The 24,503-nt window shown below is 42.4% G+C and overlaps 1 protein-coding gene across 1 annotated transcript in view; it reads left to right on the top strand.

Annotated features, from left to right (window-relative positions):
• arhgap25 (Rho GTPase activating protein 25) overlaps positions 1 to 24,503 on the top strand; it is a 35,901-nt gene that overhangs the window by 1,860 nt on the left and 9,538 nt on the right. Inside the window, exons 2-5 of the mRNA XM_061907063.1 lie at positions 9,326 to 9,528; positions 9,607 to 9,694; positions 15,685 to 15,795; positions 20,683 to 20,890. Of these exons, the coding sequence (XP_061763047.1) occupies positions 9,326 to 9,528; positions 9,607 to 9,694; positions 15,685 to 15,795; positions 20,683 to 20,890 (610 nt within the window). The remainder of the gene's footprint in view (positions 1 to 9,325; positions 9,529 to 9,606; positions 9,695 to 15,684; positions 15,796 to 20,682; positions 20,891 to 24,503) is intronic.

The raw sequence follows: 24,503 nt of genomic DNA, 5'->3' as shown, positions 1-24,503 counted from the left end.
CTGGTCTAAAAAGGAGGTCTATTTAAAGGCTAGAGTATACAGATGAGTTTTAAGGTGAGACTTAAATGCTTCTACTGAGGTAGCATCTCGAACTGTTACCGGGAGGGCATTCCAGAGTACTGGAGCCCGAACGGAAAACGCTCTATAGCCCGCAGACTTTTTTGGGGCTCTAGGAATCACTAATAAGCCGGAGTCTTTTGAACGCAGATTTCTTGCCGGGACATATGGTACAATACAATCGGCAAGATAGGCTGGAGCTAGACCGTGTAGTATTTTATACGTAAGTAGTAAAACCTTAAAGTCACATCTTAAGTGCACAGGAAGCCAGTGCAGGTGAGCCAGTACAGGCGTAATATGATCAAACTTTCTTGTTCTTGTCAAAAGTCTAGCAGCCGCATTTTGTACCAACTGTAATCTTTTAATGCTAGACATGGGGAGACCTGAAAATAATACGTTACAGTAATTGAGACGAGACGTAACAAACGCACGGATAATGATCTCGGCGTCTTTAGTGGACAAAAAGGAGCGAATTTTAGCGATATTACAAAGATGAAAGAAGGCAGTTTTAGTAACGCTTTTAATGTGTGACTCAAAGGAGAGAGTTGGGTCGAAGATAATACCCAGATTTTTTACCGAGTCACCTTGTTTTATTATTTGGTTGTCAAATGTTAAAGTTGTATTATTAAATAGAGGTCGGTGTCTAGCAGGACCGATAATCAGCATTTCCGTTTTTTTGGCGTTAAGTTGCAAAAAATTAGCGGACATCCATTGTTTAATTTCATTAAGACACGCCTCCAGCTGACTACAATCCGGCGTGTTGGTCAGCTTTAGGGGCATGTAGAGTTGGGTGTCATCAGCATAGCAGTGAAAGCTATGAAAGCTCTACTTTTTGAGGAAGCTGAAACCCCCCTCTCCCCGCACCTGCATCCCCAGGTTCTTCTGCAGAGGTGTGGTAGAGAGAGTCTTACAGGATTTGCTGGATCTACTTGGTACTTTAGCTGCAGTACCTCAGATAAAATAAGGTGTGTGATATCTCATGTTAGCTACACCTTGATAGTAGGCTCTTTCGCACTGTGCCTCTTCTCCATCCTCAAAGAAAAACGTTCTCATTTTGTCGTGCGTACACCTAATCGAGTTTGATTTGAGAACACAAACATATAACAAATAGAACATTCCGAAATGATTTCAATTACATGTCATGGCAACGTCCAGTGGCACATGTGACTTGTCCAGGGTGTACCCCGCCTTCCGCCCGGATGCAGCTGAGATAGGCTCCAGTACCCCCCGTGACCCCAAAAGGGACAAGCGGTAGAAAATGGATGGATGGATGGGTAACGTCCAGTTTTAGAAAGGTAATTTATTTAGTTTTTACAAAAAGCAATCGGTTGAACGTGCAGCATTTTGATTATAGTAATAACAAAATATTTTAAACGTAGTTAAGTTAAAGTTAAAGTTAAAGTACCGTATTTCCTTGAATTGCCGCCGGGGCGCTAATTAATTTGAAACCTCTTCTCACCCCGGCGCTTACCAAAGGCATGCGGTAAATTTAGCCCCGCGCTTAAAAATTTGAGTGTGATGTAAGGATACCATCATGAAAAGCACATTTAATTAAAAAAAAAACGTTATTACGGTCTTACCTGTACTTATAAATGAAGTCCATGCGCAGCTCCTTCTGATCAAACGCATCGATAACTTGTTTATAAGTGAAGTGAATTATATTTATATAGCGCTTTTTCTCCAGTGACTCAAAGCGCTTTACATAGTGAAACCCAATATCTAAGTTACATTAAAACCAGTGTGGGTGGCACTGGGAGCAGGTGGTTAAAGTGTCTTGCCCGAGGACACAACGGCATTGACTAGGACGGCGGAAGCGGGGATCGAACCTGCAACCCTCAAGTTGCTGGCACGGCCACTCTACCAGCTGAGCAATACCGCCCCGAAGTCTTCCTTATCTTTCTTCAGTTTTAAAAGTCTCTCTGTCTCGATGGAGATCTTCCTTTATTACCTCCTGCTTCGATTGAAAGTCCAGTTTAGAAAACAGTTTCAAAGTGCAAGCAAGAGGAAAAATAAACAACCGCTGCTCACTCTTGCTGGTCCAGTTAATAGTCAGTAGGTGTGTAGTCGTAGCGTGCTCTCGTTCGGGTTGTTCCCGACGTGCAGACCGCTGCTATCAGTTAGTTCGACTCCTCACGTGTAATGCGGGCGACGACAGAATTATCCTCGGACAACTCCCCCTCCCGGTCCGCCCCATGGGTGATCTCTTTATCCCACCGCTGCCACCGTGAAGTGTTATTGTATAAATAATACACTGGGTATTTAGGACTGGAACATGCTTTATTTCAGCCCGGTTGTTTACATAGCCAGCATAAGAGTAGTGGTGTTACATCCTAAAAGGTCCGTCGTGCACCCCCCGCGTCATATCTGTTCCCATCACTGCACTTGTTGTCACTTCTTCTGCAGCCGAGTAGTCTCAAGAAGGATCCCTAGCGCCCTCTACCACCAGGAGGCGGGAGTCATTTAATGACTCATATTTGACACACGCAGCTACGGTATATTAATAAAACATAGCTGCTTACTGTTCTTTTTAGCATATTCAATAGCTTGGACCTTAAATCCTACTGAATAGCTCTTAATCTTCTTCCCTTTATGCGATTTCAAACTATTAAAATCAGCCTCCTCCATTTTGAAAATGATGACAGGTGAAGTGTCACTCCGGACGTGACGAGTTTGACCCTGCGGAAATTCTAGACATGCGCTAATAAAAATAATATTTTGCGAAACGAGTTTGACCCGGCCTTAATCCTCAGCCGGCGGTAATGCTGAGCATGTGCTAATTATTTTGCGAAACGAGTTTGACCCGGCAGTAATTCTAGGCAGGTGCATACTATATACCCGGCGGCAATTCAAGGAACTACGGTACCAATGATTGTCACACACAGACTAGGTGTGGCGAAATTGTTCTCTGCATTTGACCCATCACCCTTGACCACCCACTGGGAGGTGAGGGCTTTCTTGAACTTACACTTTCAACCATTGAGATGTATTTAGTAGAGGTGGGAATCTCACAATTCGTGTTGAGGTCTTGGTTAAGTGGGGGTGACCCCAGGATGCAGAGACGGGGAGACAAGGTGGAAATACCACAAATTAAAACAATTAATTAGAGTTGGGAGATTGGCCATGCCACCAACCTGAGGGTTCCTGGTTCGATCGCCGCCTTCTACCGACCTCGTCTCGTCCGTTTGTGTCCTTGAGCAAGACACTTCACCCTTGCTCCTGATGGGTCCTGGTTAGGGCATACTCGGGAGAAATTCGGGACAATGGTTGACCCGGGAGATTTTCGGAAGGGGCTCTGAAATTCAAGCTTCACGGTGGTAGAGGGGTTAGTGCGTCTGCCTCACAATACGAGTAGTCCTGGGTTCAATCCCGGGCTCGGGATCTTTCTGTGTGGAGTTTGCATGTTCTCCCCGTGAATGCGTGGGTTCCATCCGGGTACTTCGGTTACCTCCCACCTCCAAATACATGCACCTGGGGATAGGCTCCTCCCACCTCCAAAGACATGCACCTGGGGATAGGCTCCTCCCACTTCCAAAGACATGCACCTGGGGATAGGCTCCTCCCACCTCCAAAGACATGCACCTGGGGATAGGCTCCTCCCACTTCCAAAGACATGCACCTGGGGATAGGCTCCTCCCACTTCCAAAGACATGCACCTGGGGATAGGTTGACTGGCAACACTAAATGAGCCCTAGTGTGTGAATGTTGTCTGTCTATCTGTCTTGGCCCTGTGATGAGGTGGCGACTTGTCCAGGGTGTTCCCCGCCTTCCGCCCGATTGTAGCTGAGATAGGCACCCGCAACCCCAAAGGGAATAAGCAGTAGAAAATGGATGGATGGGCTCTGGAATTCGGGAGTTTCCCGGAAAAATCGCGAGGGTTGGCAAGTATGGGTTAGGGCAGGGGTAGGGAACCTATGGCTCTAGAGCCAGATGTGGCTCTTTTGAGGACTGCATCTGGCTCTCAGATAAATCTGAGCTGACATTGCTTAATGAATAATTCCACTTGTAATCACAGTGTTAAAAACAACGTTCAAAATATAAAACATTCTCATGCATTTTTATGTTCAAGAAGTTGCGTTAATGGTAAGAAGTAATTTAGTGTGGGTATTGCCCTCCTGGGGGTCGTCAGACCACCAAGAGCCTGTTTTAGGGTTACAATATTGTTTTATTTTAATTTTCTCCCAGTTGCTTTACAGCAATTGTCTTTTTCTCTTTCGTCCTCACTCGCGCTCTGGCTCCAGCCCCAACCCTGTCTCTCCTTCTGGCTGCTGCTTATAACAGAGCGACAGGTGATTAGATAAAAAGGCCCAGGTGGGCCATCTACGCACCTGTCGCTGATTTCGAGGCCGGTCCTGGCAACATCCCGCTTTGCTGCAGGCCCGCAGGCCACGCCCCCTCCACAGTTAGCTTCAGAATAACAATGTTATTACAAAGAATAAGAGACGGAAATGTTGGTCTTACTTAAAAATGCACGCGTTTAGTTGTGTTTAGTGTTAAAAAAAATATTATATGGCTCTTAGGGAAATATATTTTAAAATATTTGGCTTCTTGGCTCTCTCAGGCAAAAAGGTTCCTGACCCCTGGGTTAGGGCAGTGGTTCTCAAATGGGGGTACGCGTACCCCTGGGGGTACTTGAAGGTATGCCAAGGGGTAAAAATAGCAACAATTCAAAAATCCTTTATAAATATATTTATTGAATAATACTTTAACAAAATATGAATGTAAGTTTATAAACTGTGAAAAGAAATGCAAGAATGCAATATTCAGTGTTGGCAGCTAGATTTTTTGTGGACATGTTCCTTAAATATTGTTTATGAAGAAATGTTTAGAATGAAGTTCATGAATCCAGATGGATCTTTAATCCAATCCCCAAAGAGAGCACTTTAAGTTGATGATTACTTCTATGTGTAGAAATCTTTATTCATAATTGAATCACTTGTGGCCCTGCGATGAGTGAAGTGAAGTGAAGTGAATTATATTTATATAGCGCTTTTCTCGAGTGACTCAAAGCGCTTTACACAGTGAAACCCAATATCTAAGTTACATTTAAACCAGTGTGGGTGGCACTGGGAGCAGGTGGGTAAAGTGTCTTGCCCAAGGACACAACGGCAGTGCCTAGGATGGCGGAAGCGGGAATCGAACCTGCAACCCTCAAGTTGCTGGCACGGCCGCTCTACCAACCGAGCAATCTGCACTTGGTCAGAATATTGGACCAAACTATATTTCTAAAAAAGACAAATCATTATTTGATTTTTGTTCAAGATTTTCCGGAACAACATTTTTAAAAGAAATTCAAAAGACTTTGAAATAAGATTTAAATTTGATTCTACACATTTTCTAGATTTGTCAGAATAATTCTTTTGAATTTTAATCATAATAAATTCGAAGAAATATTTCACAAATATTCTTCGTCGAAAAAACAGAAGCTAAAATGAAAAATTAAATTAAAATGTATTTATTGTTCTTTACAATAAAAAAATACATTTACTTGAACATTGATTTAAATTGTCAGGAAAGGAGGTGGCGACTTGTCCAGGGTGTACCCTGCCTTCCGCTCGATTGTAGCTGAAATAGCCTCCAGCGCAACCCCGGTAGAAAATGAATGGATGGATCTTTTGTTTATTTGTCAACAAGTTTTTAGTTAATTTTATATCTTTTTTCCCCCCAAATAGTCCAAGAAAAACCACTACAAATTAGCAATATTTTTGCAGTGTTATACAATTTAATAAATCAGAAACTGATGACAAAGTGCTGTATTTTACTTCTTTATCTAGGATTTTCAACCTAAAATGCTTTGCTCTGATTAGGGGGTACTTGAATTTAAAAAAAAAAGTTCACAGGGGGTACATCGCTGAAAAAATCAATCAATCAATCAATGTTTATTTATATAGGCCTAAATCACAAATGTCTCAAAGGACTGCACAAATCATTACGACTACAACATCCTCGGAAGAACCCACAAAAGGGCAAGGATAACTCACACCCAGTGGGCAGGGAGAATTCACATCCAGTGGGACGCCAGTGACAATGCTGACTATGAGAAACCTTGGAGAGGACCTCAGAAGTGGGCAACCCCCCCCCCCCTCTAGGGGACCGAAAGCAATGGATGTCGAGCGGGTCTAACATAATACTGTGAAAGTTCAATCCATAGTGGCTCCAACACAGCCGCGAGAGTTCAGTTCAAGCGAATCCAAGACAGCAGCGAGAGTCCCGTCCACAGGAAACCATCTCAAGCGGAGGCGGGTCAGCAGCGTAGAGATGTCCCCAACCGATACACAGGCGAGCGGTCCATCCTGGGTCCCGACGAGCGGTCCATCCTGGGTCTCGACTCTGGACAGCCAGAGTCGAGACCCAGGATGGACCCCCTCCACAAGGGAGGGGGGGACATAGGAGAAAGAAAAGAAGCGGCAGATCAAGTGGTCTAAAAAGGAGGTCTATTTAAAGGCTAGAGTATACAGATGAGTTTTAAGGTGAGACTTAAATGCTTCTACTGAGGTAGCATCTCAAACTGTTACCGGGAGGGCATTCCAGAGTACTGGAGCCCGAACGGAAAACGCTCTATAGCCCGCAGACTTTTTTTGGGGCTCTAGGAATCACTAATAAGCTGGAGTCTTTTGAACGCAGATTTCTTGCCGGGACATATGCTACAATACAATCGGCAAGATAGGATGGAGCTAGACCGTGTAGTATTTTATACGTATGTAGTAAAACCTTAAAGTCACATCTTAAGTGCACAGGAAGCCAGTGCAGGTGAGCCAGTACAGGCGTAATGTGATCAAACTTTCTTGTTCTTGTCAAAAGTCTAGCAGCCGCATTTTGTACCAACTGTAATCTTTTAATGCTAGACATGGGGAGACCCGAAAATAATACGTTACAGTAATCGAGACGAGGCGTAACAAACGCATGGATAATGATCTCGGTGTCTTTAGTGGACAAAACGGAGCGAATTTTAGCGATATTACGGAGATGAAAGAAGGCCGTTTTAGTAACGCTTTTAATGTGTGACTCAAAGGAGAGAGTTGGGTCGAAAATAATACCCAGATTTTTTTACCGAGTCACCTTGTTTTATTATTTGGTTGTCAAATGTTAAAGTTGTATTATTAAATAGAGGAAAGCTGAGATAGGCGCCAGCGCCCCCCGCGACCCCAAAAAAAGGGAATAAGCGGTAGAAAATGGATGGAGGGTTGAGAACCACTGGGTTAGGGCCTTGCATGGCAGCTCCCGCCATGAATGGGTGAATGTGGAAATAGTGTCAAAGCGCTCTACAAGTATAACACATTTCCCATATATGACTTTGTGTGGCTTATGAAATGAGACCAGAGAATATTGAAACGTGTAGGTGGAGAGCTTCAAAGTGCCATTCTCACTTCCCGTTTACGAAGCCCTACTTTTTTTCTACACTGTACTTGTCTTACTAAGTCACACTGAAAAAAAAAAAACAACATGCATAAACCTGGCCTCGGCTCGGATGTACAAACCCCGTTTCCATATGAGTTGGGAAATTGTGTTTGATGTAAATATAAACAGAATACAATGATTTGCAAATCATTTTCAACCCATATTCAGTTGAATATGCTACAAAGACAACATATTTGATGTTCAAACTGATTGCATATAATCATTAACTTTAGAATTTAATGCCAGCAACACGCGACAAAGAAGTTGGGAAAGGTGGCAATAAATACTGATTAAGTTGAGGAATGCTCATCAAACACTTATTTGGAACATCCCACAGGTGTGCAGGCTAATTGGGAACAGGTGGGTGCCATGATTGGGTATAAAAGCAGCTTCCGTGAAATGATAAGTAATTCACAAACGAGGATGGGGCGAGGGTCACCAATTTGTAAGCAAATATGTCGAACAGTTTTAGAACATTTCTCAACGAGCTATTGCAAGGAATTTAGGGATTTTACCATCTACGGTCCGTGAAATCATCAAAAGGTTCAGAGTTTCTGGAGAAATCACTGCACGTAAGCGATGATATTACAGACCTTTGATCCCTCAGGTGGTACTGCATCAAAAACCGACATCAGTGTGTAAAGGATATCACAACATGGGCTCAGGAACACTTCATAAAACTAACTACAGTTGGTTGCTACATCTGTAAGTGCAAGTTAAAACTCTATTATACAAAGCAAAAGCCATTTATCAACAACACCCAGGAATGCCGCCGGCTTCGCTGGGCCCGAGCCCATCTAAGATGGACTGATGCAAAGTGGAAAAGTGTTCTGTGGTCTGACGAGTCCACATTTCAAATTATATTTGGAAACTGTGCACGTGGTGTCCTCCGGAACAAAGAGGAAAATAACCATCCGGATTGCTATAGGCGCAAAGTTCAAAAGCTAGCATCTGTGATGGTATGGGGGTGCATTAGTGCCCAAGGCATGGGTAACTTACACATCTGTGAAGGCACCATTAATGCTGAAAGGTACATACAGGTTTTGGAGCAACATATGTTGTCATCCAAGCAACGTTATCATGGACGCCCCTGCTTATTTCAGCAAAACAATGCCAAGCCACGTGTTACAACAGCGTGGCTTTGTAGTAAAATAGTGTAGGTACTTTCCTGGCCCGCCTGCAGTCCAGACCTGTCTCCCATGGACAATGTGTGGCGCATTATGAAGCGTAAAATACGACAACAAGACCCCGGACTGTTGAACGACTGAAGCTCTACATAAAACAAGAATGGGAAAGAATTCCACTTTCAAAGCTTCAACAATTAGTTTCCTCAGTTCCCAAACGTTTATTGAGTGTTGTTAAAAGAAAAGGTGATGTAACACAGTGGTGAACATGCCCTTTCCCAACTACTTTGGCACGTGTTGCAGCCATGAAATTCTAAGTTAATTATTATTTGCAATAAAAAATAAAGTTTATGAGTTTGAACATCAAATATGTTGTCTTTGTAGTGCATTCAACTGAATATGGGTTGAAAAGGATTTGCAAATCATTGTATTCCGTTTATATTTACATCGAACACAATTTCCCAACTCATATGGAAACGGGGTTTGTACCACCTCTCCTATCAGCCCTGCACTTTGTTGTGTCCGCACCTGCACTCCATGTCAATTCTAGACCTTTATGCGCATTGCACGGTTTGCAGCTCTGTGCCGGCAGCCCCAACAGGAACTTGGTCAGCAGTTTCTATCCACCCTGAGGGTTAAACCGAAAATCCTAAAAATACTGCAAATGAAAAGAGGAAGCAGTCGTTCAGCGAAGATGTTTCTGTGATGGTCCGCTGTTTGCTTTATGTTCTCCCCCTGGTGCATCTTAGCCCGGTCCAAGAGCGTACTACCTGCTGAGGGAAACCCAGGTCCTGGCTCACGCCGGGTCTCTAAATCCATGGAGAGACCTCTGAAGGCCGGCTGGCTCAAGAAACAACAAAGGTCTTTAGTGAAGAACTGGCAGCAGCGCTACTTTGTGCTGAGAGGCAGCACTCTGACTTACCACAAAGATGACCGAGAGACCACCGTCCTGGTGAGGAATCGGCGTTCGGTTCCATTACTTTGAAGGATACGGAATACTTCAAGATGGTGTTTTCAATTTATCTTACAGGGCTTCATCCAGCTGCAGTTCAGTAAGATCAACGAACTGCCCGCAAACTCTGACGACAACGGGAAATACGTCTTTGAAATCGTACCAGGTAATATTTATATACTGCAGCTACACTGTGGTATTTGTACCCAAGTTGTAGGCACAAACAAAACAAAGGATGCGGAACTAACCACAGATAGATCAATGGATTAGTTTCCAGTGAGGGTTGGACTCCGACAAGGCTGCCCTTTGTCATGATTCTGTTCATAACTTGTAAGGACAGAATTTCTAGGCGCAGTCAAGGTTGTTGAGGGGATCCGGTTTGGTGGCTGCGGGATTAGATCTCTGCTTTTTACAGATGATGTGGTCCTGATGGATTCATCTGGCCAGGATCTTCAGCTCTCACTGGATCGGTTCGCAGCCGGATGAGAATCAGAACGAGTTCACGGTTCTCGCCCGGAAAAGGGAGGAGTGCCATCTCCGGGTTGGGGAGGAGACCTTGCTCCAAATGGAGGAGTTCAGGTACCTCGGAGTCTTGTTCACGAGTGAGGGAAGAGTGGATCGTGAGATCGACAGGCGGATCGGTGGGTTGTGGTGAAGAAGGAGTCGATCTACGTTAAGGGGATCCGGTTTGGTGGCTGCAGGATTAGGTCTCTGCTTTTTGCAGATGATGTGGTCCTGATGGCTTCATCTGGCCAGGATCTTCAGCTCTCACTGGATCGGTTCGCAGCCGGATGAGAATCAGAACGAGTTCATGGTTCTCGCCCGGAAAAGGGAGTAGTGCCATCTCCGGGTTGGGGAGGAGACCTTGCTCCAAATGGAGGAGTTCAAGTACCTCGGAGTCTTGTTCACGAGTGAGGGAAGAGTGGATCGTGAGATCGACAGGCGGATCGGTGGGTTGTGGTGAAGAAGGAGTCGATCTACGTTCCCATCCTCACCTATGGTCATGAGCTTTGGGTCATGACCGAAAGGACAAGATCACGGGTACAAGCGGCCGACAATAGTTTCCTCCGCTGGGAGGCGGGTCTCTCCCTTAGAGATAGGGTGAGAAGCTCTGCTATCCAGGAGGAACTCAAAGTAAAGCCGGTGCCCCTCCACATCGAGATAAGGTGGTTCGGGCATCTGGTCAGGATGCCACCCGAACGCCTCCCTAGGGGGGGGGGGGTTTTGGGCACGTTCGACCGGTAGGAGGCCACGGGGAAGACCCAGGACACGTTGGAAGAGCTGGACGAAGTGCCTGGGGAGAGGAAAGTCTGGGCTTCCCTGCTTGGGCTGCCACCCCTGCGACCCGACCTTGGATAAGCGGAAGAAGATGGATGGATGGTGGTTTTAACTATTTTACGTGCATACAATTGTTCTAAGTAAACATTTTCTCTAGTATCAACATCTTTCTCCCCTTTTGTTGAGAAGAATTATTGCACATTTGTGCCTACTGTGCATACTTTTAGCTGTTTGTAAATGCACCATATCAATGAATTTTCAATATTTTAGTATCAGTAAATCAAAGGTTTGACTGTTCTTCATAACCAACATTACGAGTTATTCGAACTGATATCTTTAGTAAAAAGGTGAGTGATTTAAAGTGTCTTTTTGCAACTTGCTCACGGTTACATTTTTCATACATACTATTTTATTTCTTCTGTTATTATTTGTATTATCTTCTGTGTGTTCTCTCCTGGAACTTTACAAATGTCATTGTGGGGTGAGGTGTAGTCACCGGACAGCGGCGGTGACTTTTCCTCCTGCAGGCAACGCTGACTACACCTCAACCCACAGTCATTTATGTAGATATTGAACAATTTTGGTCCGAGTATTGACCTCTGGGGAACGCCACAACATAAATCTAGTATGTAGACGTATGTTCACCTAGCTCCACACGTTGCTTCCTATTTAAGTTAGATCATTTCTTAACCAGTGTAAGACCAAAACTTTGAAGCCATACCGTTCGAATTTATTTCATTTCTCAAATGCTTTTGCTAGATTCATAAACTCTGCAGCTGCACACTGTTTAGCACCCAGTGCAGTGGTCATCTCTTACGGTATTCCGATTAATGCCATTGATGTCGAAATGTCAGCTCTGTGTCTATATTGGTTGTCCGCAAGCCTTCCGCTTTTATTTATGGATATGTCCAATCTGTTGCAAAAAATATTTTAAATTATTTCAGAAAATTATGGAAGTAAGGAATCAGGTAAACTGGCGTTTGTCTCCTGTCTTATGAATTGGTATAAATGGATGAATTGATGGTTGTTGGCTGGATGGTTAGATATTAGATGGGTGGATGGATGGACGTTGGATGTTGGGTAAATGGTTGGATGGTCTGCGGTCCCCTCCAAGGTTTCTCATTGTCATCCCTTTGGGTTGAGTATTTTCTTGCCCTGATGTGGGATCTGAGCCGAGGATGTTGTTGTGGCTTGTGCAGCCCTTTGAGACACTCGCGATTTGGGGCTATATAAGTAAACTTTATACTTGATTGATTGATGCATTGGACAGTTTTTGCTCTGGGCAACCGGCCAGGGTGTAATCTATGTGAGGGCGCATTGCTGCAAGAGCATTTGTTTGGACTCACGCACCCGTCAATAATCACAGCACTATTTAAGCCTGTAGTTGCCAGGCAGTCAGACTGGCGACCTCACCTTCTACACACCCTTATTATCCATGGTATTGATCCAAGCTCCTTTCTCATTACAAATAAGTTTTCGTTATTCATGCCATAGTTGGCAAGTTTCGTTTTATGTCCATAGTTCATGTTATAGTATTGTTTTTGTTTTCATAGCCAAGTTTTGTACCTCCGCTGAGAGCGCCTTTTGTTGATTAGGGACCGAATGGCTCTCTGGGACAGAGAACCCCTATTGTATTTCTAAGGTTGTATTATTATTTTTATACCGCCACCTCTTTGAGCTGTAATTTGACCCCCTTTAACATGCTTCAAAACTCACCAAATTTGACACACATATCAGGACGGGTGCAATTTGCGATCTAATCAAAAAACCAAAAACCAAAACTCAAATTTGCGCTCTAGCGCCTCCTAGGAAAAAATACAGACAAAACAGCTTGTAACTTCCGTTAGGAATGTCGTAGAGACATGGAACAAAAACTTCTATGTAGGTCTGACTTACACTTAGATTTCTTACACTGTTTTCCTTCATCAAAAATCAACAGGAAGTTGGCAAAATCCCCTTCAAAACAAAAGTTTCCCAAAAAATTAAATTTTTGCCTATTTGAGCTGTAATTTGACCCCCTTAAAATGCTTCAAAACTCACCAAACTGGACACACACATCAGGACTGGCAAAAATTGCGATCTAATAAAAAACTAAACCCCAAAACTCAAAATTGCGCTCTAGCGCCCCCTGGGAATAAAACACAGACAAAACTGCTCCTAGGAAGAAAACACAGACAAAACTGCTTGTAACTTCCGGTAAGAATGTCGTAGAGACCTTTATGTAGGTCTCACTTAGACCTACATTTCATTCATTTAGATCCTTCAGCAAAAATCAACAGGAAGTTGGCAATTACCCCTTCAAAACAAAAGTTTTATAAAACTTTTTTCAAAAAGGATCTCCTCTTAGCACGTTTGTTGTGTTGGCTTCAAACTCGCACAGGAAAGAGATTGAGCCCTTCTGATTAAAAGTTGAGAAAAGAGTTTTAATAGACCGAATGTCCTTTTGGGACAGAGGACCCTATTGTATTTCTAAGGTTTTATTATTATTATACCGCCGCCTCTTTGAGCTGTAATTTGACCCCCTTAACATGCTTCAAAACTCACCAAATTTGACACACATATCAGGACGGGCACAATTTGCGATCTAATCAAAAAAACAAAATACAAAACTCAAAATTGCGCTCTAGCGCCCCTTAGGAAAAAACACAGACAAACCTGCTTGTAACTTCCGTTAGGAATGTCGTAGAGACTTGAAACAAAAACTTCTATGTAGGTCTGACTTAGACCTAGATTTCATAGACTGATCTCCTTCAGCAAAAATCAACAGGAAGTTGGCAAAAACCCCTTCAAAACAAAAGTTTCCAAAAAATTTAATTTTTGCTTCTTTGAGCTGTAATTTGACCCCCTTAAAATGCTTCAAAATTCACCAAACTGGACAAACACATCAAGACTGGTGAAATGTGTGATTTAATAAAAAACAAAAAAAAGCAAACCTCTATGTAGGTCTCACTTAGACCTACATTTCATTCATTTACATCCTTCAGCAAAAATCAACCGGAAGTTGGCAATTACCCCTTCAAAACAAAAGTTTTGTAAAAACCCCTCACCTTTTTTCAAACATTATCTCCTCTGAGCGCATTTGTTGTGTCGGCTTCAAACTCTCACAGGAGAGAGATTGAACCCTTCTGATTAAAAGTTGAGAAAATAGTTTTAATAGCTGCTCCGGTTTTGATTTTATGAGCCTTCCAAGAACATCTGTGCTGATGCTGCTGCGCTGCTGCCGTCTCAAGATGGCCGCTTAAAAGCAGGAAGCACCAGCGTGACCACACAATGCAGAGAAGGTAGGTACTGTGCGGTTAAAGATATGTTGACTGGGTGAAAGAAGGAGGCACCAGTTTGACACCAGGATACAGAGAAGATAGGTAATGTGCAGGTAAAGATATGTTGTCTGGGTGAAAGAAGGAGGCACCAGTTTGACTCCAGGATACAGAGAAGGTAGGTAATGTTCAGGTAAAGATATGTTGTCTGGATGAAAGAAGGAGGCACCTGTTTGACTCCAGGATACAGAGAAGGTAGGTAATGTGCAGGTAAAGATATGTTGTCTGGGTGAAAGAAGGAGGCACCAGTTTGACTCCAGGATACAGAGAAGGTAGGTAATATGCAGGTAAAGATATGTTGACGGGGTGAAAGAAGGAGGCACCAGTTTGACTCCAGGATACAGAGAAGGTAGGTAATGTGCAGGTAAAGATATGTTGACGGGGTGAAAGAAGGAGGCACCCGTTTGACTCCAGGATACAGAGAAGGTAGGTAATGTGCAGGTAAAGATATGTTGACGGGGTGAAAGAAGGAGGCACCAGTTTGACTCCAGGATACAGAGAAGGTAGGTAATGTGCAGGTAAAGATATGTTGTCTGGGTGAAAGAAGGAGGCACCAGTTTGACTCCAGGATACAGAGAAGGTAGGTAATGTGCAGGTAAAGATATGTTGTCTGGGTGAAAGAAGGAGGCACCAGTTTGACTCCAGGATACAGAGAAGGTAGGTAATGTGCAGGTAAAGATATGTTGACGGGGTGAAAGAAGGAGGCACCAGTTTGACTCCAGGATACAGAGAAGGTAGGTAATGTGCAGGTAAAGATATGTTGACGGGGTGAAAGGAGGCAGCACCAGTTTGACTCCAGGATACAGAGAAGGTAGGTAATGTGCAGGTAAAGATATGTTGACGGGGTGAAAGGAGGCAGCACCAGTTTGACTCCAGGATACAGATAAGGTAGGTAATGTGCAGGTAAAGATATGTTGTCTGGGTGAAAGAAGGAGGCACCAGTTTGACACCAGGATACAGAGAAGGTAGGTAATGTGCAGGTAAAGATATGTTGACTGGGTGAAAGAAGGAGGCACCAGTTTGACTCCAGGATACAGAGAAGGTAGGTAATGTTCAGGTAAAGATATGTTGTCTGGATGAAAGAAGGAGGCACCTGTTTGACTCCAGGATACAGAGAAGGTAGGTAACGTGCAGGTAAAGATATGTTGACGGGGTGAAAGAAGGAGGCACCAGTTTGACGCCAGAATACAGAGAAGCTAGGTAATGTGCAGGTAAAGATATGTTGTCTGGGTGATGGCAGGAAACACCAGCGTGTATGGGTGACAGAAAGAAGCACCAGTGTGACCCCAGGATGCAGGGAAGGTAGGTAAAGTGCAGGTAAAGATATATTGAATGGGTAAAGACAGGAAACACCCGCAAAAGTCGGTCCCGTCCATCGCTGCTTGCAGCTTTAATTCCCTTTGTTTTTGTAATATTTTCGAGTTAATAATGAAAGATGCCATTACCTTCACGCCATGTCCGGTCCAGTCAAAAACCGGACCGGGTGTAAATCTAGCCAGGACCGACTGTGTCTGGATGGATGTGCTGTTAACACCCACACATGATTCTTTATGTCTTGCAGGTACAAATGGAGAAAAAGAGCGATGCCATTATGTGTTCATGGCCAACTCCCAGACCGACATGCTGGAGTGGGTCCGCACGCTGCGCAAAGTCGTGGGCGTCCCGAGTGGAGGTTCCCTTCCAAATCTTACTTCAACATTTTTAGACTTATTGCATCCAAACTCCAATAAGGAATCTGCATGGTTATGCAAATGCTGTTAAAACAGGGGTAGGGAACCTATGGCTCCCGAGCCAGATGTGGCTCTTTTGATGACTGCATCTGGCTCTCGGATAAATCTGAGCTGACGTTGCTTAACACGATAAGTAATGAATAATTCCACTTGTAATCCCAGTGTTAAAAATAATGTTCAAAATATAAAACATTCTCATGCTTTTCTATGTTCGAGAAGTTGCAATAATGGTAAGAAGTAATTTAGTGTGGGTATTGCCCTCCTGGGGGTTCTTCAGACCACCAAGAGCCTGTTTTAGGGTTACAATATTGTTTTATTTTATTTTTCTCTCAGTTGCTTTCCAGCAATTGTCTTTTTCTCTTTCGTCCTCACTCGCGCTCTGGCTCCAGCCCCAACCCTGTCTTTCCTCTTGGCTGCTGCTTATAACAGAGCGACAGGTGATTAGATAAAAAGGCCCAGGTGGGCCATCTACGCACCTGTCGCTGATTTCGAGGCCGGTCCTGGCAACATCCTGCTTTGCTGCAGGCGCGCAGGCCACGCCCCCTCCACAGTTAGCTTCAGAATAACAATGTTATTACAAAGAATAGGAGACCTATTTATTAGGCTTCACGGTGGAAGAGGGGTTAGTGCGTCTGCCTCACAATACGAAGGTCCTGCAGTCCTGGGTTCAAATCCAGGCTCGGGATCTTTCTGTGTGGAGTTTGCATGTTCTCCCCGTGAATGCGTGGGTTCCCTCCGGGTACTCCGGCTTCCTCCCACCTCCAAAAACATGCACCTGGGGATAGGTTGATTGGCAACACTAAATTGGCCCTAGTGTGTGAATGTTGTCTGTCTATCTGTGTTGGCCCTGCGATGAGGTAGCGACTTGTCCAGGGTGTACCCCGCCTTCCGCCCGATTGTAGCTGAGATAGGCGCCAGCGTCCCCCGCGACCCCAAAAAAGGGAATAAGCGGTAGAAAATGGATGGATGGATGGAAGAGACCTATTATACTCTGAAAATGTTGGTCTTACTTAAAAATGCACGCGTTTAGTTGTGTTCAGTGTTAAAAAAAATATTATATGGCTCTTAGGGAAATACATTTTAAAATATTTGGCTTCTTGGCTCTCTCGGCCAAAAAGGTTCCCGACCCCTGTGTTAAAAAAAAACAATGCGGGACAGTTTTTCTGCCTTGACATGTACAAAACCCAAAAACCATTGCCACGTTGTGTAAATGGTAAATAAAAACATAATGCAATTATTTGTTCATTCTTTTCAACGTATATTCAATTGAATTGACTGCAAAGACAAGATATTTAATGTTCCAACTGAGAAACTATTTTTTTTTTAGTAAATAATCATTATTAGCAGCAACACATTGCAAAAAAGTTGCCACAGAGGCATTTGTACCACTGTGTTACATGGCCTTTCCTTTTAACAACACTCAGTAAAGGTTTAGGAACTGAGGAGACACATTTTTGAAGTGGTATTCTTTCCCATTCTTGCTTGATGTACAGTTTAAGCATTAATAAGCATTTAAGTCTCACCTTAAAACTCATTTTGTATACTCTAGCCTTTAAATAGACCTCCTTTTTAGACCAGTTGATCTGCCGCTTCTTTTCTTTTTCTCCTCTGTCCCCCCCTTCCCTTGTGGATGGGGTCCGGTCCGATGACCATGGATGAAGTACTGGCTGTTCAGAGTCGGGACCCAGGATGGACCGCTCGCCTGTGTATCGGTTGGGGACATCTTTACGATGCCGATCCGACTCCGCTTGGGATGGTTTCCTGTGGACGGGACTCTCGCTGCTGTCTTGGATCCGCTTTGAACTGCGGCTGTGTTGGATCCACTATGGATTGAACTTTCACAGTATCATGTTAGACCCGCTCGACATCCATTGCTTTCGGTCCCCTGAGGGGGGCGGGGGGGATTGCCCACATTTGTGGTCCTCTTCAAGGTTCTCATAGTCATCATTGTCACCGACGTCCCACTGAGTGTGAGTTTTCCTTGCCCTTATGTGGGTTCTTCCGAGGATGTCGTAGTTGTTGTGGTTTGTGCAGTCCTTTGAGACATTTGTGATTTAGGGCTATATAAATAAACATTGATTGATTGATTGATTAAGTTGTTCAACAGTCTCCGTTGTGGTATTTTATGCTTCATAATTTTGAATGGGAGACAGGTCTAGACTACAAACAGGCCAGTCTAGTACCCGCACTCTTTTACTATGAAACCACACTGTTGTAACACACGGCTTGGCACTGTTTTGCTAAAATAAGCAGGGGCGTCCATGATAACGTTGCTTGTATGGCAACATATGTACCTTTCGGCATTAATGGTGCCTTCATAGATGTGTAAGTTACCCATGCCATGGGCACTAATACACCCCCATACCATCACAGATGCTGCCTTTTGAACTTTGCGCCTATATCAGTCCGGGTGGTTCTTTTCCTCTTTGGTCCGGAGCACACAACGTCCACAGTTTCTAAAAACAATTTAAAATGTGGACTCGTCAGACCACGAAACACTTTCCCACTTTGCATCGGTCCATCTTAGATGATCTCAGGCCCAGAGAAGCCAGCGAAGTTTCTGGGTGTTGTTGATAAATGGGTGGGGGGAGTTGCCTACATTTGTGGTCCTCTTCAAGATTCTCATAGTCATCATTGTCACCGACGTCCCACTGGGTGTGAGTTTTCCTTGCCCTTATGTGGGTTCTTCCGAGGATGTCGTAGTTGTTGTGGTTTGTGCAGCCCTTTGAGACATTTGTGATTTAGGGCTATATAAAGTTGTTCAACAGTCTCCGTTGTGGTATTTTAGGCTTCATAATTTTGAATGGGAGACAGGTCTGGACTACGAACAGGCCAGTCTAGTACCCGCACTCTGTTACTATGAAACCACGCTGTTGTAACACGTGGCTTGGCATTGTTTTGCTAAAAATAAGCAGGGGCGTCCATGATAACGTTGCTTGTATGGCAACATATGTACCTTTTAGCATTAATGGTGCCTTCACAGATGTGTAAGTTACCCATGCCTTGGGCACTAATACACCCCCATACCATCACAGATGCTGCCTTTTAAACTTCGCGCCTATAACAGTCCGGATGGTTCTTTTCCTCTTTGGTCCGGAGGACACAACGTCCACAGTTTCTAAAAACAATTTAAAATGTGGACTCGTCAGACCACAAAAGACTTATCCACTTTGCATCGGTCCATCTTAGATGATCTCGGGCCCAGAGAAGCCAGTGAAGTTTCTGGGTGTTGTTGATAAATGGGGGAGGGGGTTGCCCACATTTGTGGTCCTCTTCAAGGTTCTCATCGTCATCATTGTCACCGACGTCCCACTGGGTGTGAGTTTTCCTTGCCCTTATGTGGGTTCTTCCGAGGATGTCGTAGTTGTTGTGGTTTGTGCAGTCCTTTGAGACATTTGTGATTTAGGGCTATATAAATAAACATTGATTGATTGATTGATTGATTAAGTTGTTCAACAGTCTCTGTTGTGGTATTTTAGTTTTCATAATTTTGAATGGGAGACAGGCCTGGACTACAAACAGGCCAGTCTAGTACCCGCACTCTTTTACTATGAAACCACGCTGTTGTAACCTGTGGCTTGGCATTGTTTTGCTAGAATAAGCAGGGGCGTCCATGTTAACGTTGCTTGTTTGGCAACATATGTACCTTTTAGCATTAATGGTGCCTTCACAGATGTAGAAGTTACCCATGCCTTGGGCACTAATACACCCTCATACCATCACAGATGCTGGCTTTTGAACTTTGCGCCTATAACAGTCCGGATGGTTCTTTTCCTCTTTGGTCCGGAGGACACAACGTCCACAGTTTCTAAAAACAATTTAAAATGTGGACTCGTCAGATCACAAAACACTTATCCACTTTGCATCGGTCCATCTTAGATGATCTCGGGCCCAGAGAAGCCAGCAAAGTTTCTGGGTGTTGTTGATAAATGGCTTTGGCTTTGCATAGTAACGTTTTAACTTGCACTTACAGATGTAATGACAAACTGTAGTTACTGACAAGTGTTCCTTATAGTGGTGATATCCTTTACACACTGATGTCGGGTTTTGGATGCAGTACGGCCTGAGGGATCCGAGGTCACGGGCTTAGGATTCTCTGAACCTTTTGATTATATTACGGACCAGTGGATGGTGAAATCCCTAAATTCCTTGCAATAGCTCGTTAAGAAATGTTGTTCTTAAACTGCTGGACAATTTGCTCGGGGATTTGTTGACAAAGTGGTGACGCTCGCCCCGTCCTTGTTTGTGAATGACCGAGCATTTCATGGACGCTGCTTATATACCCAATCATGGCACCCACCTGTTCCCAATTCTTCTGTTCACCTGTGGGACGTTCCAAAATAAGTGTTTGATGAGCATTCCTCAACTTTCTCAGTCTTTTTTGCCACTCGTGCCAGCTTTTTTGAAACATGGTGCTGGCATCAAAATCCGAATGAGCTAATATTTGCAAAAAATAACAAAGTTTATCAGTTGGAACGTTAAATATCTTGACTTTGTAGTCTATTCAAAGGAATATAAGTTGAAAAGGATTTGCAAATCATTGTATTCTGTTTTTGTTTACCATTTACACAACGTGCCAACTTTACTGGTTTTGGGTTTTTTGTACAATAGTACCTTGGTTTTTATTAGTACTCTTTTCCAAAAGGTGTTGTTTTTGGTGAGGAGCAAAAAAAAAAAAAAAAAAATCAAAGACGGGGTGTTTGAAAACCAAGGTACGACTGTACTGTGCACGTAACTGCGAGTAAAAGATGACATCATAATAAACACACATTACATCATGACTTTTCCTGCTCTTTAGTTGGTTAAATGTCTCTCTTTTTGTGTCCCAGGAGTGTTCGGTAAAAGCCTCACGGACACCGTGACGTACGAGAAGCGTTTTGGTTGCCACATGGTGCCGATCCTGGTCCAGAAGTGTGTGGAATACATTAGAGAACATGGTCTGAACGAGGAAGGCATCTTCCGCCTGCCTGGACAAGACAACTCTGTCAAACAGTTCAGAGACGCCTTCGATGCAGGAGAGAGGCCGTCTTTCCCCAGGTGACGCACACGCCTCTTTACCTATGGAACCTATGAGCAAAAAAAATAGTCAGTCTAAGGCTGGAGTCCCGGGCAGGGGGTCCAGACTGAGCCCAGGAAAAAAAAAACCTCAATAGCCGTAACACACACACACAAGTTATAAAGAATACACAAGACTTGCAACAGAGTCCATTTGAAAAATCCCTTCTTTTTGGGACCATACTAATTTAGATAGATTTCACCACTGGGGGGTGCAAATGAGACATTCTCTATTAGATGCAATGGTTTTCCGTATTGAGACCATGATTTATGTCCTAACTTGTTCACACCTTGATGTCTCAAGAAGGGTACAAACACACACACACACACACACACACACACACACACACACACACACACACACACACACACACACACACACACACACACACACACACACACACACACACACACACACACACGCACACACACACACACACACACACGTTCTTGTATTTCTACCTTTAAAAAGACCTCCGAAAAATGCCTACTTCTTTAGAACCACCCTTTCTAGATATTTGTATGTTTTCTTTTTTGTTTGAGTTGGTTTTTAATCTTCATTAATACAGTATGTCTCTATATACATATATTTTTTATAAATTAATTTTGGCCAGAGGGGGCGCATTTCAATAGCCATAGCAGACACAAACGAGTTACAAAGAATACACAAGACTTGCAACAGAGTCCATTTGAAAAAAAAAAACCCTCCTTTTTGGGATCACCCTGATTTAGATGGATTTCACCACCAGGGGTGCAAATGAGACACACACACACACACACACACACACACACACACACACACACACACACACACACACACACACACACACACACACACACACACACACACACACACACACACACACACACACACATTCTTGTATTTCTACCGTTAAAAAGACCTCCGAAAAATGCCTACTTCTTTAGGACCACCCTTTCTAGATATATACATATTTGTATGCTTTTTTTTTTGTTTGAATTGGTTTTAAATGTTCATTATTACAGTATGTCTCTACATACATATATATTTTTTATAAATTAATTTTGGCCAAAGGGGGCGTATTTCAATAGCCATAGCAGACACAAACAAGTTACAAAGAATACACAAGACTTGCAACAGAGTCCATTTGAAAAAAAAAAACCCTCCTTTTTGGGACCACCTTGATTTAGATGGATTTCACCACCAGGGGTGCAAATGAGACACACACACACACACACACACACACACACACACACACACACACACACACACACACACACACACACACACACACACACACACACACACACACATTGTTGTATTTGTTACCTTCTTGAGACCTCAGAAAAATGCTTACCTCTTCAAGACCACCTCTCTAGATGTATAAAGATTAGTATTTACAACATTAATAATATATACATACTATGCAAATATAAAAAAGCTTGTTGTGAAAAATGAGTTGGAATTTCAAAAGAAAAAGGTCGCAATTTCACAAGAAAAATGTAGAATTTTGACAGTATTATAATAAACCTCCTAATTTTACTCAATGGAAGTCAACATCCTACAAGAAAAACTGAACATTTGTGCAATTTTATGATAAAAGTTGGAATTTTACTCAATAAAATTCGGAATTTTACTCAATAAAAGTCGCAATTTAACAAGAAAAGCTTAAAATTTTGGCAAATTGAAAACAGTCACAATTTTATAAGAACACTTTAAAATGTTGTCAATATTATAATAATAATCAGAATTTTACTTGGCAAAATGACGAGAAAAGTCATAATTTTACTCAAAACATTAAACCATTTTGCAAGAACAGCAAAAATTGGGAATATTGTGATAAAATTCATAATTTTATATGACAAATGTCACCATTTTGCATTAAAAAGTAATCAGTTTACATTTAAAAAGTATTAATTTCACAAGAAAATATTGCAATGTTACAGAAACGGAAAGAACATGTGAAATTGTTCCCAATTTTATAAGAAAAAAATCCACACATTGTGAGAAAAAGACTGCTTTTAGTTAATTTTTTTAAAATCGATTTATAATCATTATTTATTTCAAGTTAATACAGCATGTCTCCATATACATATTTATATATTTTTATTACTTTTGGCCAAAGGGGGCGCACTTCAAATTTATACACACTTGTTATTTCATATGTTGACCAGAGGGGGAGCGCTTTTAAAAGCGACACACAGTCAGTTTGAAAAATCCTTCCTTTTTGGGACCACCCTCATTTTGATAGATTTCACCACCAGGGGTGCTAATGAGACATTCTCTCTTAGATGTAATGTTATTGGGACCATGATTTATGTCATCACTTGTTCACACCTCCTCATATGGAAGGTACTTTTCCTTCTTGATGTCTCAAGAAAGGAACAAATACAAGAACACACACACCCACACACACACACACACACACACACACACACACACACACACACATTGTTGTATTTGTTACCTTCTTGAGACCTCTTCAAGACCACCTCTCTAGATGTATAAAGATTAGTATTTACAACATTAATAATATATACATACTATGCAAATATAAAAAAGCTGGTTGTGAAAAATTAGTTGGAATTTCAAAAGAAAATGTCACAATTTCACAAGAAAAACTTTGAATTTTGGCAGTATTATAATACCAGTCATAATTTTACTCAATGGAAGTCAACATCTTACAAGAAAAACTGAACATTTGTGCAATATTATGATAAAAGATGGAATATTACTCAATAAAAGTTGGAATTTCGCTCAATAAAAGTCGCAATTTTATAAGAAAAGCTTAAAATTTGGCAATTTTCTGGAAAAGAGTTGTGATTTTACTTCACAAAAGTCACATTTTTTAAGAACACTTTAAAATGTTGTCAATATTATAATAATAATCAGAATTTTACTTGGCAAAATGACGACAAAAGTCATAATTTTACTCAAAACATTAAACTGTTTTGTAAGAACAGCAAAAACAAATTGCGAATATTGTGATAAAAGTCAAAATTTTATATTCAACAAATGTCACCATTTTGCATTAAAAAGTAATAATTTTACACTTAAAAAGTATTAATTTCACAAGAAAATATTGCAATATTACAGAAACAGAAAGAACATGAGAAATTGTTCCCAATTATATAAGAAAAAAGTCCACACATCGTGAGAAAAAGACTGCTTTTATTTTTTTTTTGTAATCGATTTATAATCATTACTTATTTCAAGTTATCACAGTATGTCTCCATATACATATTTATATATTTTTATTAATTTTGGCCAAAGGAGGCGCACTTCAAATTTGTACACACACTTGTTATTTCATATGTTGACCAGAGGGGGAGCACTTTTAAAAGCGACACACAGTCAATTTGAAAAATCCTTCCTTTTTGGGACCACCCTCACTTTGATAGATTTCACCACCAGGGGTGCTAATGAGACATTCTCTCTTAGATGTAATGTTATTGGGACCATGATTTATGTCATCACTTGTTCACACCTCCTCATATGGAAGCTGCTTATCCTTCTACACACACACACACACACAGACACACAGACACACAGACACACACACACACACACACACACACACACACCCAAACAGTCTCTCCAGAGATTTCTTCATGA

The sequence above is a fragment of the Nerophis ophidion genome, linkage group LG07, assembly GCF_033978795.1.
Source record: "Nerophis ophidion isolate RoL-2023_Sa linkage group LG07, RoL_Noph_v1.0, whole genome shotgun sequence".
In the NCBI taxonomy this organism is placed as follows: domain Eukaryota; kingdom Metazoa; phylum Chordata; class Actinopteri; order Syngnathiformes; family Syngnathidae; genus Nerophis; species Nerophis ophidion.
This window is presented reverse-complemented; position numbering and strand designations above follow the sequence as displayed.